General features: G+C 52.9%; 1 protein-coding gene and 1 non-coding gene across 3 annotated transcripts; both read left to right on the forward strand.

Moving 5' to 3' along the window:
- The first annotated feature begins 186 nt into the window (after positions 1-186).
- Positions 187-17,307, forward strand: ERCC2 (ERCC excision repair 2, TFIIH core complex helicase subunit). 2 transcript variants are annotated; one of them, XM_006208566.4, is made up of 23 exons: positions 187-345; positions 674-773; positions 1,888-1,965; positions 2,048-2,110; positions 2,287-2,400; positions 6,462-6,578; positions 6,676-6,792; positions 7,103-7,226; positions 7,323-7,419; positions 7,591-7,724; positions 7,806-7,974; positions 9,820-9,938; positions 12,124-12,193; positions 12,288-12,357; positions 12,461-12,562; positions 13,590-13,653; positions 14,187-14,308; positions 15,726-15,818; positions 15,920-15,992; positions 16,226-16,296; positions 16,394-16,537; positions 16,651-16,794; positions 17,177-17,307. In XM_006208566.4, the coding sequence occupies exons 1-23, from the start codon at positions 341-343 to the stop codon at positions 17,267-17,269; spliced, it is 2,283 nt and encodes a 760-aa protein (XP_006208628.1). In that variant the 5' UTR covers positions 187-340; the 3' UTR covers positions 17,270-17,307. The 2 variants fall into 2 exon arrangements, with proteins under 2 accessions (XP_006208628.1, XP_015098451.1); XM_015242965.3 differs by lacking the exon at positions 674-773 and having other exon boundaries at positions 190-345.
- LOC116282307 (small nucleolar RNA SNORA46) lies at positions 4,448-4,586 on the forward strand. Its single transcript, XR_004191802.1, has one exon. It is a non-coding gene; the product is annotated as a small nucleolar RNA SNORA46 (small nucleolar RNA).
- Positions 17,308-17,335: the final 28 nt, after the last annotated feature.

The raw sequence follows: 17,335 nt of genomic DNA on the forward strand, positions 1-17,335 counted from the left end.
GCTACTCAGATAATCTGAACAGATGCAGGAAGACCGAATCCCGTTGAGTGGGATCGATTCTCTCTGTTCTCTTCCTTTCATGTTTTGTTCTTGGTACTCGGTGATCCTCAGCTATGCCTTCGGCACCACCTCTCCCGGAGCCCGCCCCCCTACCCCTGCTTTTCCGTGCGCACGCGTATTATCCCGATTTACGTCGCCCCCCGGAGTGACGGGAGGAATCAACCAATGGCGTCGTGACGAAGGTTGAAGTAGCCCCCTCGCGGTTGCCCCGCGGATCCTGCCTTTACTGAATATTCATGAAGGAGGCGGGTCCACGCTGCTTCAAGCCCCGACCGGCGCCATGAAGTGAGAGGGGACCTGGGGTTTGCAGCTAGCGAGCGGGCGCGGGGGTCTAGAAGATGCGGGGACCCGTGGGCACGCTTCGGGTCCCAGCGGGACGAGAGGAGGCTGAAGCGGTGGGGTGGGGGTAGCCGCGGTAACGGGGCGGTAATGGGGATGGTCTGCGGTGAGATGCCAAAAGGACTCGGAGGCTCGGGGGAAACGGGAGGATATCCGGGACGACCAGCAGGCTGGTTCTGGGCCTGTAACCTCTCTTGGCCCGACGACAGGGGAGTGTGGGGGCTGGAGAGGGGCTGAGGGGACGGGGGACTGACCCGGCAGCCCCCGCCGCCAGGCTCAACGTGGACGGGCTGCTGGTCCATTTCCCATACGACTACATCTACCCGGAGCAGTTCTCCTACATGCTGGAGCTCAAACGCACGCTGGATGCCAAGGTGGGTGGGTCGCGCCCGCTGCTGCCCACCTGACAGGGCTGCCACACGTGCGTCTAAGACTGAGATTGCAGGACGTCTAGCGTTTAGCAATGAGGTCTTTGGGAAGCCAGCACTGCCAAACTTCCTGATGTGTGAAATAATAACAGGTAATAATAACAGCAGCAGCCAACATTTATCAGAGACTGAGCTGCTCAGTAGTTTGGTTAGGAATACATAGACTTTGGAGTTGGCTGCATGGATTGGAATCCTGGATCCACAGCTGTGTGCCCTTGAGTAAATTACTTAATATCCCAGTTTCACAGTTTTCACCTTTATAAAATGGGCATAGTAATAATACCTACCTTGGAGATTAATATGAGGGCTGTATGGGTTAATTCACTAAGTCAGGCAGCGGTTCTTAACTGGGGACCATTTTTGACCCCCAGAGGACATTTGGCAATGCTTGGAGACATTCCTGGTTGTCCTGCTAGTGGAGTGGGGGCTGCTACTGGCATCTCGTAGGTAGAGGCCATGGATGCTGCTAAACTTACGGTGCACGACCGAGTATTATCTGGCCCCAAATGTCAAGTGAGCCGAGGTTGAGAAACCCTAGTGTAAGACAGTGCCAGACACAGAGTAAGTGCTGTGGAGGTGCTTGCTAAATTAAAAGAAAGAGGGCTCACTACCTGTCAGATACTATGCTAAATATTTAGGCCCCAGTTTCTCACTAGTCCTCATAGTCATGCTATGAAGAAGAGCTTATTAGGGCCATTTTAGAGCTGAAGGGTAGGGGTGGATATAGCTCAATGGTAGAGCTAGCATGCATGACGTCCTGGGTTCAATCCTCAGTACCTCCATTAAAAAAGAAAAAAAAAGTAAAAAGAAAAAACAAACCTTAAAAAAAAAAAAGAGAGAGGGTACTGACACCCAGAAAAGCGAAGGCACTTGCCTAAGACCACTCAATAAAAGCAGAAATGGGGTTCAAGTCCACTACCCCTGGGTCCCAGACTTTAAACTGCTGTGTTGTCCTGCTTTTCCAAGACAGCATTCCTGGGGGTGAGGGGGTGGTCCCCAGGGTTTGTGTCCCTGAAGTTCTGAGAACCTGTGCCTTGTCCCTCCTGCCCCCAACACACAGGGTCATGGAGTCCTGGAGATGCCCTCAGGCACTGGGAAGACAGTGTCCCTGTTGGCCCTGATTATAGCATACCAGCGGGTAAGTGACCTGCTGGGCCCTTGGAGGGAGAAGGGGGAAGAGGCTGGACAGGGGCTGAGGCTGAGCGCATTGTTGTCTGCAGGCATATCCACTGGAGGTGACTAAACTCATCTACTGCTCGAGGACTGTACCTGAGATTGAGAAGGTGAGCCGGGCCCAACCCCATTGCTTCCCCACTCTCCCCTAACTCGTTGTTCCCAGGTGGTTGCCGTTGTAGCTTTGAGGGTGTTTGGAAAGCTGGGGAAGGGGCTGGGGCCTGGCTGGGCAGGAGCTTGTGCTTTCAGTGAGGCCAAGTCCCCTCTCCCTTCTCAACTGGAACAGGTGATTGAAGAGCTTCGAAAGTTGCTTAGCTTCTATGAGAAGCAGGAGGGCGAGAAGCTGCCGTTTCTGGGGCTGGCTCTGAGCTCCCGGAAGAACCTGTGTATTCATCCTGAGGTGAGTGTTCCTTCCTCCCCTTGCCCTCATCCTCAGGGTTGAGAAAACTCTTCCACCCAACCAGGAGTCCTAAATCCCCAGAAGAGACCTCTCAAGGGGATATGCGTGGGCCGCACAATTTCTCTTCTCACTCATCAAATGCTGACTCACGCATGGTTCATGGCCCAGGCAAGCACACCTCCTCCAGGGAGCCTTCCCATTTCCCCTAACCTGGCATAGGTGAAAAAGGCAGCCCCTGGAGTCTGGCAGGTCTGGTTTCTTGGCCTTGAAATGTACTAGCCAGATACTCTTGCATAGGTGATTTCTGCTGTCTGGGCTTCAGTCCTCCTTTCTGTAAAATGGGGATAATGAATTACCTGCTTCGTATAGTTGTTGATAAAAGATTGGGCATGGGCTGTTGAGGGCTGGGTTAAATGGATGAAGGTACACCCATTAGTACAGACTTCCAGTTATGAAATAAAATGAGTCATGGGGAGGTAACGTACAGTTGGCACTCCATCCCTGTGGATTTGGAACCTGCGGATAGGAAGGGCTGACTGTGCTATGCCGTTTTATATAAAGGACTTGAACGTCTGTAGTTTTTGGTATCTGTGGGGTGGACCTAGAACCAATCCCCCTTGGATCCTGAGGGACAACTCTACTGCGTGCTGCCTGTAGCTCATAATTCTTTGTTGTATATTTGAAAGTTTCTAAGAGGGTAGGGTTTTGGGTTTTTTTTTTAAAGTTTCATTCAAACTTTATTTCAAGCACTTTGACGTAATGAGGAACTCTACTACTCTGTGTGGTGTGCCAGTAAGTGTTTGACAGCTGGCTGACTGGGTCTCCAGGAAAAAAAAAAAGTATCCATGTACATACATACATAATTTATAAATTCTACTGATAAAAAGAATAGGTAGCAGACAACTTACAAATAATAGTGAAACACAATACAATATTGTCAATTCCATGTAGCCAGTTGTTTCTCACAGACTGCTTTTATTGATTTTTGCTAAATTTTTATATCTATAGTTAACTTATGAGTATAGTTCTGACATGAATGTTGCCTGATAGTTTTATGTTTTTTTTTAATTGATGTGTAGCTCATTTACAATGTAGTGTTAGTTTCTGGTGTATAGCATAGTGATTCAGTGATACAGATATATGCATTTTCATATTCTTTTTTGGTTATAGTTTATTACAAGCTATTGAATATAGTTCCCTGTGCTATACAGTAGGACCTTGTTTATATCTATTTTATATATAGTAGTTAGTATCTGCTAATCCCAAACTCCTAGTCTACCCCACCTCCGTTCCCCTTCTGTAACCATAAGTTTGTTTTGTGAGTCTGTTTCTGTTTTGTAAATAAGTTCATTTGTATCATTTTTTTAAGGTTCCACGTACAAGTGATATCATGTGATATTTGTCTTTGTCTGATTTACTTCACTTAGTGTGATAATCTCTAGGTCCATCCATGTTGCTGCAAATAGTATTATTTCATTCTCTTTTATGGCTGAGTAGTGTTCCATTGTATATATAAGTACACCACAACTTCTTTATACAGTCACCTGTCCATGGAAATTTAGGTTGCTTCCATGTATGAAAGTAGACCTTAAAAGTTCTCATGATAAGAAAAAAAATTGTAACTATGTGTGGTGATGAATGTTAACTAGACTTAACTGTGGTGGTCATTTCTTTATATCTACAAGTATTGAGTCATGTTATATACTTGAAACTAACATACACTGTTGTATGTCAGTTACATCTCATCAATAATAATAAAAAAAAAGATTGAGCGAGATAATGCATGCATAGCCCTTACCGTATATGAAGAGCTAAAAGAATATTAGAAATGATAGTGCTATTAATGTGTATATTGGCATATGATACCTAGAATATTAGTTGTTATTCAATTATGTTCCAAAACCATTGGGCTTACTATGTACCAGACACTGTTTTAACTGCTTTACGTGGGGTAACTCTTGGAATATATATTGTGTAACATTATTTGTGAGAATTTACGAGAAATGATACAGATGATGGATAGTAATTAAAGCAAAGTGGCCCTCCCAGCACTGTGTTTAAACCTGCGGATGAGAATTTTCCCCATTCTTGGTTATGCTGTAGTGCCAAAAAATCCCTGCCTCTTCCTTGCTGCACAGCTGACTTCGCGTCATTCTGCTGTTGCTACGTGGAGTTCAGGAACATAACTATATTCAGCCTTTGTTATCTGATAGCAAGGATGACTGGGATATATGAAAGCCTCCACAGGCTCTGGAGCAAAATGTCAAGATCTTTTCTTTGAAATAAAATAGAGCCATCAATTAAGAGGTAGCGCGTAGTAAATGGACATTATGTGTGTGCCCAGAACACTTTTACGTGGTGGTTCTGTCCCCCTTAGGAAAGTAAGAAATAGAAAATGGATGAAATGGGTTAGGTTTTCTGGGAATGTGATAAGACGGCATAAGCAAATTTACACTGTATTTCAGGAAGGATCTTGGTTGTCTCCAGAGATGTATAGTGATCTGGGAAATGCTAAAGATTGGGACAGGCATTTTTCCATCTCAGTGCTGTTCCTCCATATGCCTGCTATCTTGGAAGGACTTAAAAGTGTAGCTAATGGTCTTCGTTTGAGCTGACTTGAGCTCTTCAAAATAGATTTGCAGCTGAGTCTCTGCTTCAAACTTAGTTAAAACTTTCCAAGTTTTAGAATACCTTTCTGTGGGAGCATCCGTGACACTTTTAACCTGTGTACCTTGCATGACGTATTTGTATTACCTATCTCTAAAAATTAACACGTAAAGGTATTTAACAAAAAGAGAGAGAAGTAGCACAGGTCTTAGTGAGAGAGGAAATGGGAAAGGGAGAGGGAAGGGTAGGAGCCTCAGAGGCTTCGCTTTGCTGAGGGAAGAGGCTTTGTTCTGAGGAAAGGCATCCTTGGGCTGTGATGGGGCCACCAGCAGGGCCCAGGCAAGGCAGGTTCTCAGACTGAGATCAGAACCTCCTCTGTTGCTTGGACCTTGCCAGGGTTCTGGCTGTTTTAGCATTTTAAAAGATAGAGCACTTCTTTCTTTCTTTTTTTCTTTTTTTGATTAAGGTTCTTTGTTTTGACTCTGGAAATATTCCCAAGAGTAAAAGGAGACATTGACTAAGTTACAGTAGAACAGACAATGTGTTTAGCTATGTATTCGAGTACACAAAATTGAATTTCTTTCCTTCGGATAGTTTTATAGTCACATTACTGAGAATAGTTCTGTCCCTGAAATAGCCATATACAATTTTTCCTATTTTTTTAAACTTTTATTCTGGTTACTGATATTAAACAGTTGATAAGAGAACTCACGTTGTATCTTTTTTTTTAATTGAGTTATAGTCAGTTTATAATGTGTCGATTTCTGGTGTAGAGCATAATTTTTTCAGTTATACATGAACATATATTTATTCATTGTCACATTCTTTTCACCAGGAGCTACCACAAGATCTTGCATATATTTCCCTGTGCTGTACAGTATAATCTTGTTTATCTATTCTATATATACCTGGCAGTATCTACAAATTTCGAACTCCCAGTCTGTGCCTTCCCACCCACCTCCCCCTAATAGAGCAGTTATCTTTAAATCTACATGCTAAAGAATCTTCAAGGCTTAATGTTTTTTCAATTGAGATGTCACTGACATTATATAGGGCTTAACGTTTTAAAAATAATAATTTAAAGGGGAAATGTATAGCTCAGTGGTAGGGTGTATGCCTAGCATGCACAAAGTCCTAGGTTCAATTCCAGTGCCTCCATTAAAGATAAATAAATAAAAGCCTAATTACTTCCCCCCTAAATAAACAATTTTAAAAATAATAATAATAATAATTTAAGAGCCTAACAATTGTACCATTCTTGTATCCCTGTACTGAGTTTCCAGATGTCTTAACTGTTTAAAAATGAAGCAGGTTGAGGCTCATGTTTTCCAAAAATGCCAGAGTCTCACCCCTCCCAGACTGACCGGCGGCCTCCCATTCCACCTAGCCATTAGGTGTTGAGTGGTCGGGTTTCTTGGCCTCTCTCGCTGCTAAGATGCTCCCTGGCCCCCCAGGTGACGCCCCTGCGCTTTGGGAAGGATGTTGATGGAAAATGCCACAGCCTCACGGCCTCCTACGTGCGGGCGCAATACCAGCAGGACCACAGCCTGCCCCACTGCCGCTTCTACGAGGTGCCTGCGGGGGGCAGTGAGGAGGGAGGCAGGAAGGGAGGGCGAGGCCGCTTGTAACAGCCAACCTCCCTGACCCCCATGTACCCTCTCACCCCAGGAATTTGATGTGCATGGGCGCCAGGTGCCCCTCCCTGCCGGCATCTACAACCTGGACGACCTGAAGGCCCTGGGACGGCGCCAGGGCTGGTGCCCATACTTCCTTGCTCGATACTCAGTGAGGAGGCCGGCAGGGTTGGGCAGACGGGAATGTGAGGGTTGCAGGCTGCCTGCCCATCTGTCTGTCTATCTGCCTAGTCTGTTTGTCAGTCTGTCTCTATCCATTTGCTTATATTCGTGCCTTGTCTCTGGCCTCGCCTCGTCTCTGCCTGCCTGTCTGTGTCTGTCTATCTGCCTCTGTCTCTTTCCTCGCCTCTGTGGGCCTGTGAGGGAGCTACGTGGTAGTGTTGTATGGAGGTGGGGCGTCAGGGCCCTGGGGTGGGCGTTGGCAGGTGGACTGGGGTAACCCTGCCCCCCTCGGCCCCCAGATCCTGCATGCCAACGTGGTGGTTTACAGCTACCACTACCTCCTGGACCCCAAGATCGCAGACCTGGTGTCCAAGGAGTTGGCCCGCAAGGCTGTCGTAGTCTTTGATGAGGCCCACAACATTGGTAAGGAGGGAGCCAGGGTGGGGAGCCGATGCCAGCCCCTCAGGCTGCCACTCTGTCCACCTGGCTGAGCCCGGCTCTCTTCCTCTTCCTTTCTAGACAATGTCTGCATTGACTCCATGAGTGTCAACCTCACCCGCCGGACCCTGGATCGGTGCCAGGGCAACCTGGAGACCCTGCAGAAGACAGTGCTCAGGTGGGGGTGCTGGCGACTGGTAGACCCTGGTGTCTGTCCTGCCCCCTCCATCCGCCCTGACCTCTCCCAAGTCCCTGTTTTCTGCCTGACCTGCCTTCCCCCCAGAATACCAGCACCAAGCCGGTGTCCCCCAAGTGAGCCCAGCTCTTCCCACATCCCGTCTCCCCACAGGATCAAGGAGACGGACGCGCAGCGTCTGCGGGAGGAGTACCGGCGCTTGGTGGAGGGGCTGCGGGAGGCCAGCGCCGCCAGGGAGACCGACGCCCACCTGGCCAACCCCGTGCTGCCCGACGAGGTGCTACAGGGTGAGCCGCCGCCTGCCTGCGGCCACTCCCCCCACCCAGTCCACCCGGAGGCCCCAGACGGCTGACCCCTTCTCCCCACAGAGGCGGTGCCTGGCTCCATCCGCACAGCTGAGCACTTCCTGGGCTTCCTGCGGCGGCTGCTGGAGTATGTCAAGTGGCGGCTGCGTGTGCAGCACGTGGTGCAGGAGAGCCCGCCCGCCTTCCTGAGCGGCCTGGCCCAGCGCGTCTGCATCCAGCGCAAGCCCCTCAGGTGCGCCCGAGCAGCTGGGCTGGGCCCTGCCGGGGGTCGGGGGGGATTGGGGCAGGCTCCGAGTGCTCGCCCAGCTTGTCCCCTGAGCCCGTGTCCTGGGGTCACCATGTAGCCGGCATCAGGAATAAAGGAAGAAGGGGGGGGTGGGGGCACGTATGCACAGTAGGTCAGAGCCCGCAGGTCCAGAGGCAAGATTGGAGCTGGTCTTGGGGCCCTGTGTTGGGCAGGGGCCTGGCAGGCAGCCCATGGCTTGATCAGATAATTTACCCGGGGAGAACTTGATGGAGGGGCTGTTTACAGAGGGGCGGGCAGGATGGAGGAACTGATGGGGTGGCGAGGCCCCTGGCTCTTCCCAGAGCTCAGAAGTGTTTCCACCCAGGGCTGCAGGGGTAGTGGAGGGAGCTGCCCTGGAGAGGGGCTCCTGACCAGGTGCAGAGAGTTGGAACTGGGAGAACATGCTGTGAAACACTCCCCCGGCTCCAGTCTCCCCCAGCCAGTGCCTCACATTATCCCCCCAAGGCAGGAGTATTCCCTCAGTGCAGTTTGGGGTGGGGTGGGTCAGTCTCCCCATCACAGAACAGACAATGAATGGACCTGAGTGTGAAGGTGGAGTTTCCTGTGCTTTTCCTGTGCTGTTTTGCATAAGTCATTGGTCTTCTCTGAACCTCAGTTTCCTCCTTTGTAAAATGAGTAGGGGGTCAATCCCTTTACTCCCAGATTTCTGTGGTGGTTAAATGAGAAAGCAGCAACACCGGTAACTTACTGGGTCTTGAGCACTAGTGCAGAGCTAAGTGCTTTATGTTCCATATGGAACAGAACCGTAATACAGTGTCCTTGCCTTGTGCTGCTGTTGAGGATGCTGTGTTCCAGAGAGGGGAAGCCATTGCCACACAGCCCTGCGCAGGGTAGTTGTGACTCAGGTCTGTGGGGCTCTGAAGCTCCTGGCTGCTCTGCCTCTGAGGGGGTGGGGCAGCCCACAGTGTGGCTTCGCCTTTCTCCCCACTAACGGGAGACTTGTGAGGACAGAGGGGATCTTAGCCACGTGACACTTGTGCCCTGAGTGCCTGCTCTGTGATAGGGACACAGTTGGTGACTGAGAGCCCTGGCCCTGCCCTCCTGGAGCTCACAATCTAGGTGGGGAGACAGCCCGTCCCAGACAGGGATGCCCCAGGCTGGGGTGGGGGGGTCCTGGAGGCTGAGGGAATGCAGAGGGGGCACCTGATGGAGCCTTGTGGGTAGAGAGGACAAACTTGGAAGGACGTTCAGGAGGCAGGTTTTAAACTTGACCGTCTGCCTGGCTTCAATGCCCAGTGCTATTCCTCTATGACCCATCCCTGAAGGGTGGGAGCCTCAAGCCAGCCTGCGTGACCTTGTGTGTCCATGATGCTGTTGACATTGTGTGGAAGGTTCTGTAAGGCTGTGCAAGATTGTCCTGTGTGAGTGTGTGGGACTCTGATGCTGTGTGTGTCACCGAGGGTGGTGGGTGTGACTGAGACATTGGGAGAGGTTCTGGGCCTGAATATATGACTACATGGCTGTGCAGGAGTCACACTGTGACTGTGGGATTCTGGGGGTGGCCGTGGGTCTCTGGTTTTGGCTGAGAACCTGCGTTATGAGAGTGACTGCATATGACACGACCCTGTGACTCTGGTCAGTGCTCTGGGTGGGCTCATGTGATGTGCAGCTATTCAGCGTGGGGACACAGAGGTGACTGAAACAGACCCAGTCCCTGCCCTCGGGGAGCTTCCAGGCAGCTGGGGAGACAGTGAGGGGATCCTGCTGGTCCTGTTGGAGCTCATCACTGCCTCCCCTCACCCTGCCTCACCACCCCCACCCCCCCGCCAGATTCTGCGCCGAGCGCCTCCGTTCCCTCCTGCACACCTTGGAGATTGCCGACCTGGCCGACTTCTCCCCTCTCACCCTCCTCGCAAACTTTGCCACCCTCGTCAGCACCTACGCCAAGGGTAAGTGACCTCTTCCTGCCTCTGCCGGCCCCTGGCAGCTGGAATCAGGATCTGGTGGAGTCTAGAGAGTTGCCTGTGGGACTTGGACGTGCAGGATCTCGTAGGGCTGGGCTCGGGAGTTTGGGCTTTATTTTGGGGGCAGTGAGGAGCCACGAACAGTTCTTGACAAGCTTTGTGCTCAGATTTGTGTTGGCAAAGGTTCCCTCTGGCTGTAGCCTGGAGAAGCACGGGGCTGGGCAGTGGTATGAGGTGTCTGCTTGCACTGGGGTGGTAAGGAGTTGGACGTTCTGCTCCCAGTGGCACTGGGGAGCCATGGCGGGTTCTGAACAAGGGAGAGGCAGGGTCAGATTTGTGCTTTAGATTGACTTTTCTGGGCATGCTTGGTTGAGGCAGGCAGGGATGGGGGCAGGAGAGGAGGAGCCTGAGCCAGGCCAGGAGGAGGGGTTGGAGAGAGATGTGGGAGGTAAAGAGGGGGACTTGGTGCCTGGGTGCGGGGGTCCCCGGAGGGAGAGGAGTGGAGGTTGATGCTCAGATTTCCAGCTCGCCCGGGAGAGGAGAAGTGTTGTGGAGGCTTTATCGGTCAGCCTTCCCTCCCCTTCCTCAGCTTTAAGCTGGCTGAGGGCTCAGTCTGATCCCCGGGGATTACTTCTCTATCCAGGAAACTAGGTCAGGCCTGCCAGATGTCCTGTGGCAGCCTTGGCAGAAAGGTAGAGAGTCCGTCCCCACCACCCCAGGGCCGATCAGCAGCAAGTCTCCCTGGAAGCTTCCTCCTGTGTCCATCTCTCTGTCCACCCCATATTTTTCTGTCTTTCTCCTCTCTTCCCCATTTCCCCGTCTACCAGCACCGCACATTCTTTTCCCTGGAGCATCCTTCCCCGTTTTCCTCAGCCCTCAACTGTCTCCCCCTCAGCCTTCAGTTCTCCGCTCAGTAGAGATGCCTCCTCTACCTCCAGGAAGTCCCTTCTGACTCCCAGGCTAGGTCAGGCCCCCGCCTAGGCTCTGCTGTCCCAGCCCTCCCCACCTGGGGTGGTCACTCCATGGGACTGGACTGTGAGCCCTGAAAGGACAGGACCAGGGCCATCTCAGTCACTGCTGCATCACCAGCACAGGGCTGGGCACAGAGGACTTGATGACTTTTAACAAAAATTTTTACTAAGCGACACTGAATATATGAACTCATTCATTCATTTATTTGTTCAACAAACGGGCTAGGTCCAGCACTGGGGAAATGGCAGGAACCAAGAAAGACCTCACTCCTGACCTTCCAGGACTTACATTCTGGCAGGGAAGACAGGTAGCAAAGATACAAACATAGGTAGGGAAGATAATTCCAGAAAGTGATAGTTTTTGTGAGAAACAAACATGTCACTGTGTTGGACTATGCTTGCAGTGGTCAGGGTGGCCAGGGTGGCTTTTATGAGGAGCTGACATTTGAGCTGAGTTCCAAATGACCACATGGAGCCAGCTGCCTTGGGAAGCTTTCCAGGCAGTGGGGCAAGTGCAAAGGCCCTGGGGTAGAATGAGCCTGGTGGTTATGGAAAGTTAGGCAGGAGGCCCGTGAGCAAGGAGGAAACAGGGTCTGCATGGCAGGATCCCACAGACAACTCTGGACTCTGAGAGGGGTGTGGGGGGCTTCCAAGCAGGGGAGGGTTGTGACCTGACTCAGGATTTCATAGGGTCTGTCTGGCCGCTGTGAAGGGAGCAAGGGTAAGCGCAGGGAGCACAGTGAGGAGACGACTACAGTAGTCTAGGCAGGGGGGTGATGGCGGCCAGACTGGGCAGGGGGTGGCAGGAGTGGTCAGATTGCAGATAGACTTTAGAGGCAGAGGTGACTGGCCTCCTGATGGCTTAGACAGAAGGGTCGTGGGAGAAGGCTCCAGGCTTTGGCTTGGGTGTCGGGGTGGGCCCCTGTGGCCCTGGGGAGAATGAAGGCTGAACCTTTGGTGCTCTTGGCTCAGGTCCTCCATGAACATTTACACAGATGTCATGTGGGGAGGAGTGAGCAGATTGGGGTGTGTTTTGGACTCAGATGCCTGGGTTGTATGTTTGGGGTGCTGGTGGCTGGTCCCATTCACTGAGGGAGGTGGAGGAGGGGGACCGAGCTGGAGGGAGAAAGCAGGGGAGGGAATGGCCGAGTGGGCATGGTCCTGACTGGTGCCCGGGGGATCTCACCGGCCCCCTGTAGGTTTCACCATCATCATCGAACCCTTTGACGACAGGACCCCGACCATTGCCAACCCCATCCTGCACTTCAGGTGAGACTTTACCCCAGAGGGAGTGTGAACGGCCCCCAGGGGCCCAGCCCCACCCCTCAGCCTGGCCCTCACCACCCTCATCTGCTCCCCATAGCTGCATGGACTCCTCGCTGGCCATCAAGCCTGTGTTTGAGCGCTTCCAGTCAGTGATCATCACATCTGGGGTGAGGACCCTTCCCCGCCCCAGCCCTCATCACTCTACTGGGGAGAAGGGGTCCTGGTTCCTGCCCAGTCCTGCTAAGATTCCTCCTGCTGTCACTGCTACAGACACTGTCCCCACTGGACATCTACCCCAAGATCCTGGACTTCCACCCTGTCACCATGGCAACCTTCACCATGACGTTGGCCCGGGTCTGCCTCTGCCCCATGGTGCGTGCGAGAGGGTGAGGCGATGGGGGCGGGGAGATGGGAGCGAGGGCGGGAGAGCTTTCTAGCTGCAGGTACAGAGTCTGGATTCAGACAGACTTGGGCTTGATGCTGCTGCTCCCTGTGAGTGTAACTCCCTGAACCTCCGTTTTCTCATCTGTGAAATGGGACTGCCCCCTCCCTGATCTCCCTGGGTGGTTGAGGGGATTTAGTGAGATCGTGGGTGTGAAAAAAGCTTGTGTGGCCCAGGGCCTGCTACGTGGCTTGGTTAACATGGCTTTGCCTGGCTCATTATCTGGCTGTGACCTTGGTAAGTGACCCTTCCACTCTGCCTCAGTCCCCTTCTCTGTAAAATGAACATCATAACACAGGCCCTCAGTCCTGTACCGGAAGTCCTGGGATCAGATATGTTTTAGAATTGAGAATTTTCCAGGCCTTCCAGCCTGGGTGTGGAACAGTCCTAGTGGGGTCTGGGTAAGTCCCTCCAGTGAAAGTTACATTTCTGCCAGCGTTTCGACGAGACAGACTAAGGGAGATAAGTCAGGACTCCGAATAGGCTCAGGGGAGGGCAGCTTTTGCTACTATTTGAGTTTGTGCCAAACACCTGGCATTTCCAGAGTGCTCTGGCTTTTTGAATTGCCCTTCAGGGATCGTGGACTGGTGCTGACCACACACTGCATCGTGCTTTTGTGAGGTTGCTGGTTGGGTTGCACCAGTGGCTTTTGGGGTGGTGGTGAGAGACCATACTGGAACTGACTGGCCTGGAGGCCAGGGCTGGCTACAGGGCACTTGCTGGTGAGACACATGCACACACTTGGGTTCACCTTCGACTCTGCCATTTATTTGCCGTGTGACCTTGCTTCTGTGAGCCTTAGGTCATCTTTGCCATGCAGATAACAGGGCAGCTGAGGGTTCTTCAATGACACGGTGTCTATAAAAAGCTTAGGACAGCATGAGCAGCCATCTGGCCCTCACACATCAGACAGATTGCTGTTGCTTGACTTATTATGACCTCTCTTGCTGTCTCCAGATCATTGGCCGTGGAAATGACCAGGTGGCCATCAGCTCCAAATTTGAGACCCGGGAAGATATTGGTATGCTGCCCACGGAGGGTGGTTTGTATGGGTCCCAAGATGGAAGGTGTGTTAGTCAGGATGGGCTAGGTCATGCTGCAGTAACAAATACTCCCTCAAATCAAAGTGGCTTAACACAGAGATTACTTCTTGCCCATTGTACTTGCCCTTGTGGGTTGGTGGGGGTCTGCCCTGTGTCTCCTCATTCTGGGAACCTCCACTATTGAACCCAGCACTGTGGTGGCAGGATGTGACGGGAGGGAGCATGGTGAACCGTGCACTAGTTCATAAAAGTTCTCACCTAAAAGTGACACACGGCCCTTTCTGCACTCATTTCATTGGCCATGGCAAGTCATGTGACCACGCCCAACTTCAAGGGGTGGGGTGCCACCGTGGATCTGGTGGGAGAAGTGGGATGTGGATGAACAGCCCGACAGATGCCTCAGTGGGGTTTCTAGGAATTCCATGTTCAGGACAAGGCAGTTGCCAGGAAAGCTCTGAGAGGGAGTCAGAGGAGGACCAGGCCAGGAGACCCATCCTCTGACCCCTCGCAGCGGTGATCCGGAACTATGGAAACCTCCTGCTGGAGATGTCCGCTGTGGTCCCCGATGGCATCGTGGCCTTCTTCACCAGCTACCAGTACATGGAGAGCACCGTGGCCTCCTGGTACGAGCAGGTACGCCCAGCCACCCACGTTCGGGAAGGCCCCCTCTCAGCTCTTGGCTCCATTCCTCTATGTGTTGGCCTCATTCCTCTTGTGTTTTAAATGGTGACATGTGTCATAGATAACAGGACAGTGTATAAAACACAGATGGACAGTTTAAAGAGTAAATAGTGTTCACTCCTGTGCCCTCCTCCCCTCACATCCATGTTAAGAACTAAGACATTAGCGGCCTCGCTGGGTCCCTTCCTCAAAGGCATACCCCTCAAGAGAGGTGACCACACCCCGCCTTCTGGGTTCCTTGTTCCCTCTGCTCTCCTCGGGGTCACCCTGTGACTGTGTCCCTCCAGCACATACAGCTTGGTGTGAGGACACTGGGTAGCAGGTGTGTCTAGCTGGGTGCAGCGCTGCTAGGGGAAGGTCCTGGAGAATTAAGGCTGGACAGAGTGTCAGGGCAAAGAGCCTGCAAGAGCCCCTTCTGGGGAGTGTGAGCACGAGGTCATGGGACATTCTGGAAATGGGGCTCATCCCAGCTGGGCACCCAACAGGATGTGGGTGGGGGCGGGGCACCCATCCTTTCTGATTCTGAGCACACTCAGGAGTGAGTGAGAGCAAGCATTTCTGTGGGGTGAGATGAGCGGACCAGGCTAATAGGTGCACCGGGGAGTGGTGCCGGTGGGGGTGTGTGGGAACCTCAGCCGCTCACAACCGGGACCTTGGTCTTGTCCTCAGACCGGTTCTTTCCACACGGGAAAGGTGGCTGCTGGCCACCTGGGCCCCACATCCTGAGTACCTTTTGTGTTTTATTTAAGAAAACTTTGTCTACCCCAGGCTCACGAAGATGGTCTCCTGTGTTTCCTTCTAGAAGCTTTGTAGTTCTAGCTTTCATGTCTAAGTCTGTGAGGTACCTCAGATTCATCTTTGTGTATGATGTAAGGCAGGGGTCAAGGTTCATTTTTTTCCCGTGTGGAAATCTAATTGCTTCAGTTCCAGTTACTGAAAAGAGCTCTCCCCACTAAATGGCACAAGTGACAGTTTTGTCTCACTGGTCCATCCACATGTCTGTCCTTGATCAGTACCACACATCTCTTACAGTATCAAATATGAAATTTCAAGGCAGCCTCTGATTGGCTCTGCCTGGCCTACATCAGCCTCTCCACCAATCACCAGCTGCAGGGTGGAGCATCCTGATAGGCCATCTTGAGTCACATGCCTGTCCTACTTGTCTGAAGGGTTCCCTACCTTGACCACAGGGTTTTCCAAAGAAGTGAGGCTGGACAGTGCCACCCCCCACCAAGTCTCCTATGGGCAAACTAAGAAGTGGTCCCTTTCATGGAATCCGGGGCAGACCTGAGTTTAACCAGGACTCCCCTGTCCTTCAATCCACCTTCTACCAACCCACACCCTGACCTCCCTGGTGTCCTCCCCTAAGGGCATCCTCGAAAACATCCAGAGGAACAAGCTGCTCTTTATCGAGACCCAAGACGGGGCTGAGACCAGCGTCGCCCTGGAGAAGTACCAGGAGGTGGGTACTATGGGGGTGGGTGCCAGAAGTTCGGTTTGGAGAGGGGCCAGAGGAGACAGCTCTGAGGTAATGCATCTCATGTCCTGGCCTTCCCTCCCCAGGCCTGTGAGAACGGCCGTGGGGCCATCCTGCTTTCAGTGGCCCGAGGCAAAGTGTCCGAGGGAATCGACTTCGGTGAGTGGACTAGGCTCTCCCCTCCCTGAGTACCTGCGTGGGGCCCTGGTCATTTCTGCTCCCGCAGGGGGCCACCCACAGCCTGGGCACACACCTCCCCTTCCCTCCATCCCTGGGCATCTGTCAGGGCCCCTGGGGGGACACCTGCTCCAACAGTGGGATCTCCTGGGCCACCTGAGGTCAGCCTTCTCCAGCCGGCCACAGTGGCAACCCCTCTCATTCCCCCCACCCAGTGCACCACTACGGGCGGGCTGTCATCATGTTTGGTGTCCCCTACGTCTACACCCAGAGCCGCATTCTCAAGGTGAGCAGCGCCTGGGGTTGGTAGGATGTTCAGGCCTCCGTGGGGCCCTCCCCCTGGGACTGTGTGAGGGACATCTCCCCCATCTCCACACCCACAGGCGCGGCTGGAATATCTTCGGGACCAATTCCAGATTCGAGAGAATGACTTTCTCACCTTCGATGCCATGCGCCACGCAGCCCAGTGTGTGGGACGGGCCATCAGAGGCAAGACGGACTATGGCCTCATGGTCTTCGCCGATAAGGTGCGGGCTCAGGGGCCTCTGCCAACCAGGCTGTTGGCATTCTTTTCCCAGAGGGGGAGGGGGCCCAGGCCCCCCGCATTGGTGTCCTGACACCTTCCCTCTCCCACTCCCAGCGGTTTGCCCGGGCGGACAAGCGGGGGAAACTGCCCCGCTGGATCCAGGAGCACCTCACGGATGCCAACCTCAACCTGACCGTTGACGAGGGGGTCCAGGTCGCCAAGTACTTCCTGAGGCAGATGGCACAGCCATTCCACCGGGTGAGCCCGAGGCAGCTAAGCTCCTCTTCCAGGAAGGTCCCTTGGCTTTCTCCCCGAGCCCCAGCCCTCCCCCAACGAGGAGAGGTCTGTGTGTACCCATGTGCCAAGCCTGGGAACTGGGGGGGAGAGTCGAGGACAATAGATATCAGCGTGTGTCTCCTGTGGGAGCCCTGAGCTGGCCCCGGACACAGCTCTCTGGCCGCCGCCCCCTCCCTCAGCCTGTCTTCTAGTTACAGGGATGGGATGCTCTGCTTATACAGGTGTTTTGACGTTCAAACATCCTGTCCTGTAGCCACCTCCTGTCACTACTGGCCAAGTTGTGAACCCCTGTGTTGGGAAGCGCGGCAGCTGTCTGACACCCCCCTTTCTCCCGCCCCTTCAGGAGGATCAGCTGGGCCTGTCCCTGCTCAGCCTGGAGCAGCTGGAGTCAGAGGAGACGCTGCGGAGGATAGAGCAGATCGCGCAGCAGCTGTAGCGTGAGGGGGTTGGGAACATAAAAGGTGTTTGTGGTGACTCCGAGTCTGACCTGGCCCTGGATCCT

The sequence above is a fragment of the Vicugna pacos genome, chromosome 9 (genome assembly GCF_048564905.1).
Source record: "Vicugna pacos chromosome 9, VicPac4, whole genome shotgun sequence".
NCBI lineage: Eukaryota > Metazoa > Chordata > Mammalia > Artiodactyla > Camelidae > Vicugna > Vicugna pacos.

Bases quoted from the DNA above. Each gene is read 5' to 3' on its own strand.
- ERCC2 (XM_006208566.4), top strand. The intron at 1,966-2,047 runs GTAAGTGACCTG...TGTTGTCTGCAG, and splicing joins TGATTATAGCATACCAGCGG to GCATATCCACTGGAGGTGAC. The intron at 13,654-14,186 runs GTATGCTGCCCA...GACCCCTCGCAG, and splicing joins TGAGACCCGGGAAGATATTG to CGGTGATCCGGAACTATGGA.